Source organism: Lycium ferocissimum, chromosome 8, assembly GCF_029784015.1.
Source record: "Lycium ferocissimum isolate CSIRO_LF1 chromosome 8, AGI_CSIRO_Lferr_CH_V1, whole genome shotgun sequence".
Lineage (NCBI taxonomy): Eukaryota > Viridiplantae > Streptophyta > Magnoliopsida > Solanales > Solanaceae > Lycium > Lycium ferocissimum.
This window is the reverse complement of record NC_081349.1, coordinates 23,005,925-23,015,590: the sequence shown is the minus strand read 5'-3', so window position 1 is coordinate 23,015,590 and position 9,666 is coordinate 23,005,925. Positions and strand designations below refer to the sequence as shown.

The 9,666-nt window shown below is 33.4% G+C and overlaps 1 protein-coding gene across 2 annotated transcripts; it reads right to left on the bottom strand.

The window, feature by feature from the left end:
- Nucleotides 1–414: 414 nt before the first annotated feature.
- On the bottom strand, nt 415–5,710 carry LOC132067583 (protein DETOXIFICATION 14-like). Of its 2 annotated transcripts, XM_059460853.1 has the most exons (7): nt 5,180–5,710; nt 4,209–4,457; nt 2,229–2,773; nt 2,044–2,130; nt 1,889–1,945; nt 1,568–1,806; nt 415–950 (listed from the first exon to the last, which is right to left on the bottom strand). In XM_059460853.1, exons 1-7 carry the CDS (start codon nt 5,420–5,422, stop codon nt 679–681), a joined length of 1,692 nt encoding a protein of 563 aa, XP_059316836.1. In that variant the 5' UTR covers nt 5,423–5,710; the 3' UTR covers nt 415–678. The 2 variants fall into 2 exon arrangements, with proteins under 2 accessions (XP_059316836.1, XP_059316837.1); XM_059460854.1 differs by lacking the exon at nt 4,209–4,457 and having other exon boundaries at nt 5,180–5,709.
- Nucleotides 5,711–9,666: the final 3,956 nt, after the last annotated feature.

Genomic DNA, 9,666 nt, shown 5'->3' with positions numbered 1-9,666 from the left:
CCGAATCTGGATTAGTTATCTGGGTTCCAAATACCAGATAGTTATAAAAAATAAATAATAAGCCACTTATGAAATAACAAAAAGCCTTCAAATTATTTGGTCTTTGTGGACTAGTACTAATTAGCATATGCATGAAGTCAAACCCCCATATGTTGTAGGAGTATTTGTTTATTAGAGAAATTTTGTAAATTTTTCATAAAAGTAGTTTTAATATGAAAGAATTACGACTTCCATAGTTATGCCACCTTTTTCTCTTTCTTTTTTCTCATGAATTCCGATCCTCTTCTTTTTTTCAGTGTTAATTTTTTTGAAATATAACACTATTACAGATTGAACTGGACATCTTGTCAATAGTTTCAATGTTGAGTTAGTGAAATCGTCACAGTGAATTAGGTATTAATTTGACAATATTAATTTCTGATTGAATCTCTAATAATATATCTCATTAGTGTTCAATTGCATAAAAAGTATATTCCTACGGATCGTTCAGTTTACCGTCACAAGTTGCAAGAGAAATAAAAAGAGTGTCATTTACTAAACATCTGTCCCCGAAAAAAGGTGACAACCGGTAAAATTTTCACTAAATTGGAACCTCTCTTCTTTCTTTTAGTTCAACCTTCTGTAACTCCTTCCAGACTTTCAATAGTGTGTAGTTGAATTCATCTATAGGCCTCCCAATTACATCAGCCTGTTATCAATAGATAATTTTTCATCAGCAAGAAGCCTCTCCCTTGCCATTGCAGCTTGTTTTTTCCAATTTGTGCAGCAAGTGATCACAGAGAGTAGAATAGTCTGCAGAGCTGCACCAGAAAGTACGCCGACCCACAAGCCTTTCCCCCGAAAATTGAGCCAAAAAGCCAATGAAGCAGCAATAGGAATTCCACATAGGTAAAATGAAGCAAGATTGACATAGGCTCCAATATGCTGCCAGCCACATCCCCTCGCGACACCTAGAATATGCATAATACCACAATTAGTCATACACCCGTTCTTGACATGTATCTGTAATCTGTTAGCGGCGGATTCAACAATTTATATATACGCACGTTAAGAAAGAATTCACCAATATACATCGTACAATTTTCTAGCAAAGGGAATTCAATTGAACCCCCTAGGTAAATGTAGCTCCGCCACCGGTATTTGTTACATTTGCTTGCAGTAACTTGATGTGGAAAAAGTCTAACCAATATACAGCCAAACCTCTCTATAAAGGCGTTGTTTGTTCCGCTATTTTTTGGGCTGCCGCAGCGAAAATGTTGTTATAGAGAACATGTAATATAACATAACATGAAAAATCGGTTCCAAAAAATATTTGGCCGTTATAGTGAAATGTTGTTATAGAGAGGTCTGACTGTACAGAGTACAATATTCCGGCAAAGGGGATTCAGTTGAGCCCCTTTTTGGTACGTAATGTGGCCCTGCCACTGGTATCTGTTACCTTTTCTTGTAGTAACTTGATGTGGAAAAAGTTTAACCAATATACATAGTACAATTTTCCGGCAAGAGGGATCTGAGACTCGTAGGTGTTACATTTTCTTCTAGTAACTAGATGTGGAAAAAGTCTAACCTGAAAGGGTTCCTTGCAAGCTGTCAGTTATGACCGATAGACAGAGAAGAGGAGCCATGCTTGCGACATAGTCCACGACTTCCTTCTCGTTGCTGAAAATGTAGCCAAATACGTTTCGACAGGCAAATAGAGTTGTGCTTACTAATATTGTCTCTGTGGCTGCTATGAGCATTACAGAAACCACGGATACACGAGCTCCTTGAGGATTTCCAGCTCCTAATTGATTAGAAACTCGAGTGCTGAAAGTAAACAGGAAGTTCAATATCCACATATTTGAGAAACAACCCACATGGACGTGAAAAGTTGGGATTAAATTCATACCTTACAGCACCAGAGAGACCAAATGGAATTGCATAAAGGGTTGAAATGGTGTTCAGGCTGCAAAATGGAATGTCACAATAAATTAGCAATTCTAGGACCTTTTAGATAATATTACTAACTGAACCAATCATTTACGAGGGAGATTCAGAACATACCATATGGATAGCACTGAAGTTTCAAGCTGGGGATTCGGCAATAGCCCGGATAGCAAGATAAGCAGCTCAAATGACCACCATTCAAGACTACAAAATACAACACGTAGCATGAATTTTGTCGATAATACATGCGAAAAAAGTTTAATTAAAATATTAAAATAGGCGGAGGGAGGTTGTGGAAGTACCAAATCATGATGGCAGAAGGGATAGCAAATCGAAAAAACTCTCCCATTCCCGTGACGATCTCCCATGACACTGGTGCACGGGTTTTTGCACAAGCAGAATTCAACCTCATGTGCGAAGCAAGGATTATCACATTCAACCACATCGATATACCAATAGCCACCGCCGCACCAATATTACCTAAGCCAGAGTAAAACACTAGCACCCAAGACAACGGTATGTGGAAGCATATCGTAATGCAAGAGCTTATGAGCATTGGAGCAATCATAGTTTGCATCTGAAAGTACCGAACAAGTGCCTGAAGATTCGCATAAGCAAAGAGAGCAGGAATAAGCCACTTAATGAACTTTCCGGCTTCGTGAGAAATCTGAGGATCTTGCCCGATGAATGTAAGCAATTTTCCCATATATATCCATAAGACCGTGAGAGGAATGCAAACAATGAAGAGAGAAAAAATGGCTGTATATGTTTGAGTACCAAGTCTTTGGTATTGCTTAGCTCCGAAAGCCTGTCCGCAAAGAGTTTCTAGTGCACTGGCCATTCCTAACTACACGGCACATTTAAATTTTAGTCAGTGGAGAGGCACAAAAAATGGTTTAAAAAACAGTTATTACTACACAGTTTGTTCATTTATAAAGCAAAGAAAAACTTATCAGCTCTATTTTGTGGAAAACCAAAGCTTGTTAATCACACTAGAATTATAACTATGCCCTCTAAGTTGAAAAAATAAAACAGTAAAAAAAGACTGCCTTTAAACTCTAGTTCAAACACATTCTTATTCTTCTTTGGTTTCTCCTTGGCCTTTACTTATGTTTTACCTTAATCCCATTCAATTTCTCTCTTGATGTGAAGACTAAAAGCTAGAGAACAACCAAAAAGGGAATAACCAAATTGAATCTATTCAACTAAATATTTTATATCTTCATTGCTTAAAGTTTATACAATGCCTCGCTCAACCCCCCCCCCCCCACCCCACCCCACCCGCCCAAAAAAAAAAAAAACCCACTTCTTCCCCTCCCCAGACACCCACAAAGACCATTTCTATTCCTGCTGATGCTGAAACATAACAACCTCGCAGACATCAAAATACTGTAGTAAGTTCCTAAAATTGTAAACATAACACATTACAAGTTACAGAAAGAAGAAAGAGTTTAAGTTTTATCCACTCGATATGTATTATAGACCGAGAACCTGCTACAACCAGTTAAATTCCACTGATAGTGTACAAGTAGACCAACAACTATATGTAACTAAGTCTAACTTATAAACATCGCCATCGACAATGTAATAATTTTTAACACTATCAGATCACCTAAAGCATATATACAGGTAACTCCCCATAAAAAGTGAGATTTGCATCTTGAAAATAAGGCGTGTGACCTATTATAAAGGTGAAAGTAACCTGACAATGAGTGTATATAGGTTAAACTCTATGTAACTTTTCATGTTAAGCCTGCTATAGTTTCCTGAAAACCAAGAGTGTGCACCTAACACTTAAATCCAAATCCAAGAAACAACCAGAGATGGGAAGTTTACACTATCAGGTCACCTGAAACATATATACAGGTAACTTCCAATACGAAGTAAAATTTCTAAACTTGAAAATAAGACATGTTACCTGCTATAGAGTATAAAGTAAAGGTTAACCTGACAATCGGTGCATATAAGTTAAATTCTATGTAACTGTAACTCTCCATGTTAACCTACTATAGTTACCTGGAAAATAGAGTTTGAATCTACTATAATTGGTCAAATTGCACTTATATTGTCAGCAGGGACGGAGGTAGATGCCCGTGCTTTTGCCCAAACAGTATAATTGTTTTAGGATATTCATTTAATATTAAATATGTACAGATCAAATTTAGAACTAAATTATTGCTTGAAGTCGTTCTAAAATCCAGAACCAATAAAATAGAAATCCCGACTCTGCCTCTGATTGTCCATGCACATAACCAAAGAAAGGATCATAAATAGGTACTCACAAGAAAGCTGAAACCAGTGACTACAGCAAGAGAAAGAGCAAGGGCAGTACTTGAGAGAGAAAGTTCACCCAAATGACCAACCATCATTAATGATATAACTTGCAAGAAATACTGTGAAAGTGTCACTGCTATCATTGGACCAGCCAAATAACCAACTTCTTTTGCTTCCTCCCAAATTACTTCCCATCTCAATTCAACACTACCCTTATGATTTTCTCTTTCTTTCAATAACAATCCTTCTTCTATATTCTCCATATAAATTAAAAAATAAAAAAAATAAAAAAATAAAAAGGAGTCTTGAACTTGTAAAAAGACCCTTTTTGGACACAGATTGTGAAAATTCAAGATTTATACAAAGGGAGAGGAAAGCAAAGAGACCCCTTATGGAAACACCTTGTAAAGAACCCTTTTTGGAAAAAGATTGTGAAAGGACTTGAATTTTTATGAGAGAGGAGAAAACAGAAAAGAAAAAAGTCAAGTTGGGTGGCTGTGTGGCAGAGAAAGACAAGAAGTTTGGCAATTTTGTTATGTAATGATACTATTGGTTTGTTTGTATAGGTGTTTTTTAGTCTTGCTGATTGTTTCTTGGATTGTAGTTTGGCTAACCAAAGTAACTTTCAGCAGGTCACCTAAAATATATATTTATATATACAGGTAAAATTGAGCTTAACTCGTATACATCAACATTTATATTGTAATAATTTTTAACACTATCAGGTTCGCTAAAATATATATATAGGTAACTCTCTATTAAAAGTGAGATCTGCAATTTTGAAAATAAGATGTGCTACCCGTTATAAAGGTAAAGGTGATTTGACAGTGGGGATATATAACTTAAACTCTATGCAACTCTTCATGTTAAGCTACTATAACTACCTGAAAAATAGAGTGTAAACTTTACTATAACCAAGTTAAATTGCACTTAACACTCACAGTATATAACTTAAATCCAAGAATATTTAGGTACTTACAAGAAAGCTGAAACCAGTGACTCCAGCAAGAGAAAGAGCAATGGCAGTACTTGAGAGAGAAAGTTCACCCAAATGACCAACCATCATCATTGATATAACTTGCAACAAATACATTGAAAGTGTCACAGCTATCATTGGTCCAGCCAAATAACCAACTTCCTTCACTTCCTCCCAAATTACTTCCCATCTCAAGTTTACTAATTCTCTTTCTTTCCATAACAATCCTTCTTCTATATTCTCCATGATTTAAAAAAAAAAAAAAAAACAAACAAACAAAAAAAAACAGGAGTCTTGAACTTGTAAAAAAATACCCCTTTTGGGAAAAGATTGTGAAAAGCTTGGATTTTTATAGAGTTTAAGGGAGAAGAAAGGAGTCTTGAATTTGTAAAATACCCCTTTTGGAAAAAGATTGGATTTTTATAGAGTTTGAGGGGGAAAGAAAGGAGTCTTGTATTTGTAAAAAAGATCCCTTTTTGGAAAAGATTGAATTTTTATGAAAGAGGAAAACAAATTGGATTGTGGCGGTGAGGCAGGAAAAAAAAAAAATAATAAAAAAAAACAAGAAAGTTTGAGAATTTTGTTATGTAATGATGCCAGTGGTTTTGTTTGAAGGTGTTTGTTTGTCTCTGCTGACTGTTTGTTGGATTACTGCCTAAGGTATTAACCTAATCTATCTTTTTTTCGTTTCCCACCGATATTCGGAATTCACCTTGAAGCTCAATTATATCCGGTTTCACGTCTTGTAAGGCCCCACTCGGGGGAAACACTCCTTATTAAAGATTTTTCTATACCCACAGCTTTCAAGTCGAGACCTTTGGGTAAGAAATAAGCAGCCGCATCCGTTGCACCACATCCTATAATTTATCTTTAATCTGTTTTCTTTTTCCTTGCTCCCAAAGATGAACATGGGATATTTTTTTTATTAAAGGGGTACTATTACTTTTAATATCTGTGTTATTATAAGTTTTAATTTTAGTCTTTATAATATTGACTATAAATCATTTAATTTTTAATTAATTGAAGGCAGCAGAAGTCTAATCCGCAAGGAATTGAACTCCTACTTCTTAAATTGAAGGTTGTTTTTACACAACTTTTTACTGGGTTTAAGTTAAATAGCGGCGCAAAATAATTTTATTCGTGCAAAATTTATTAGGAAAACAATACAAAATACCTCTTGGAGACAAATATTTACTCATTTGTGCCCCCCTCCTAATTTAATTTGTTTCTACCCAGTTAGTCTAAAGTTATTACACCCCTCAACCCAACTCCACCCTTTAACCGTGTAGTGTGTTTTGAATTTTTGCTGACATCATTCAGATACAACTTTCTTTATCTTTTCATTTAACTCTTTTGTCCTTTTCTTTTCGACCTTTTCTTCTTTTTGTCTTTTGCTTTTATCCAATTCCTTTTCCGTTTTATCAAAAAAAAAATCGCTTTTGTTTGTCATGTTTTGTTTTCTCTTTTTGTTTGTGTTTTCTTTGTCTTCTTCTTTTTTCTTTTTAAAATGAAAGTAAACTATCATAATAAAAATACTAACTAGTTATTTTTAGATTAATAAAAATATAGAAAAATTAAATAATTAGACAACAACAAGAAATTATATAAGAAAAATACTAAAGTCGCTAGTTTATTTATTAAAATCTAAATTATTAATAGAAAATATGTTCTTACACTTTTTTTCTCTTTTGCAAATGAAAATAAAAGTTATATCTAAACTATAACTCTATTTTTTTTTTAATTTTTTTTTTTGTAATTCGTTTTACAAATTTTAACTTGCTAAAATGATATAAAATTAATATATCAAAATTAAGCTCAAAGTTAGTATATGATATACCATGTGGGTGTCACAGAGGATTGAGAAATATTTTAAGGAATGAACTAGTCCTCTATGATACCATGTCAGTTATAATATATACCGGGTTAGTATCATAGAGGATTGAGAAGTGTCTTTTTATGAAATGAACCAGTCTCTAACATACCAGGTCAATATATAATATATATATATATACCTTGTGGGTATCATAGATGAGGGGGTTCTTTTTTTAAGGAATGAATCAGTACTTTATGAAATCATATGATAAATCATGCGGGTCAATGATCCATGATAGTCTGTCGGTATATAATATTTACCATGTATGTATCATAGAGGATTGAGTTGTGTTTTTCTTGAAAGAAATAATCATTTCTCTATGATATTCTGTCAGTATATAGTGTATGATATATACCATATGGGTATCATAGATGATCGAGGAGTGTTTTTTCCCCGAAGAAATGAACCTGTTCTCTATGATACCCTGACAGTATATGAATATACCGTGTGGGTATCATAGAGGACCGAAAAGTGTTTTTTTTTCTTTCAAAGAAATGAACCAGCCCTCTATGATACCCTGGCATTATATGAATATATCGTGCGGGTATCATAGAAGACTGATGAGTGTTTTTTGCGAAGAAATGAACCAGTCCTCTATGATATCCTGGCAGTATATGAATATACCGTGTGAGTATCATAGAGGATCGATGAGTGATTTTTTCGAATAAATAAACTAGTTCCCTATGATACCCTGACAGTATACGAATATACCGTGTGGGTGTCATAGAGGAACAATGAGTGTTTTTTTTTTTTTAAAGAAATGAATCAGTTCTCTATGATACCCTGACACTATATGAATACACCATGTGGGTATCATAGAGGACTGAGGAGTGTTTTTTTTTCGAAGAAATGAATTAGTCCTTTATGATACCCTGGCAGCATATGAATATACCTTATGGGTATCATAGAGGAACGAGGAGTGCTTTTTTTTTTTTTTTTTTTTTTTTTTTTAAGAAACGAACCAGTCCTCCATGATACCCTGGCAGTATATGAATATACCATGTAGGTATCATAGAGGATCGAGGAGTGTTATTTTTTTTTTCCGAAGAAATGAACCAATCCTCTATGATACGCTAGAAGTATATGAATATATTGTGTGGGCATCATAGAGGACCAAAGAGAGTCTTTATTTTTTTATTTTTTTGAAGAAATAAACTAGTTCTCTATGATACCCAAGCAAGATATGAATATACCGTCCGGGGCATCATGAGGATCGGATTGAGCGTTGTTGGAATAAATCAACATCTACAATACCTTATTATTATATGATATACCAGGTTGGTATCATATGGACTATCATTGCCATATGATACCATGTCAGTATATGATATACCATGTGAGTATCACTGAAGACTGAGTAGTATTTTTTGAAGGAATGATCCAACGTTCTATGATACCTTGATCCAACGTTCTATGATACCTTATCTGTATATAATATATACCATATGGTATCATAGAGGATCGAGTGTTTTTCGAGGAATGAACCGATCCCCAATGATACCATGTTAGTATATGGTATATGACACATGGGTGTCATAATATACTTCAAGTACCATCGATTTGGTATACTATATGCTAAAATATGTTGTTTTTTGAGATATAGAAAAAAATAAAAAAATAATATATCAGTCATCCTTCTTATTGATATAAAAAAAATAAGGGAGCCAAAAGGTAGAATTAGATTATGAAAAAAAAAGGAACTGAAGAAAGAAATAATTTGAAAAAATGAAAAAGAGAAAAACATAAACAAAAATCACCAGAAATAAAAAAAGAAGAAGAAGAATAAATAAAACTAGCAAAAAAGGTGAATGAAATTAGATTATGGAGATAAAAAAAAGGAAATATATGAAATTAAAAGGAACAAGAAACTAAAAAATAGAGAAAAAAATAAAAATAGAGGAGCTAGAATTAAATATGAAATCAAATTATGGTGAAAAAGAAAATAAAAATAGTATGATTTGGGAATGAAATAAATGAACAAAAAAAAGGGAAAAGGAAAAAAAACGAAAAAGAAGAAGTAAAGAAGATAAGAAGTATAGAAATAAAAAAAAAAAAAAAAAGACAATTATCTACAAAAGCTGCAATGGGTAGAAAGGATAAATAGTTTCGGGGGTATGAAAGTAAGGGTAATTATCTTATATGTAGTGGGCATTAGTGTTATTTCCCCAATTTATTATGGTGCACAAAGTTTTGTAACTTTACTGTTAGAGTAAATAAAATTTTGTGAACAAAATGGTTAAATTTTAATGATTTAAACGGGACAAATAATCATCGTATAACTTAATTATTATGATGGGTGAAGTGCAGTAATAATAAGTGAAATTACTCTGAGCTCATTTAAAAAGAATTATGTACAAGAATTACTTAATTTTAAGGAAAAACTTGTGTGTCGTATTTTATGCAATTGAGACCTATATTTTATCACTTACGTAAAAAACTTTGTCACAAATCATCAAAATTTATGTTAAAAATATGTTAATGAAAAGCCTGTGCATTAAAATGTGTTTGAATAATTGTAATTGTTCTCTTTCCGATAAAGTTTTTTTACGAAACAATTTTTTGATACCCTGACACTATATGAATATACCATGTGGGTATCATAGAGGACTGAGGAGTG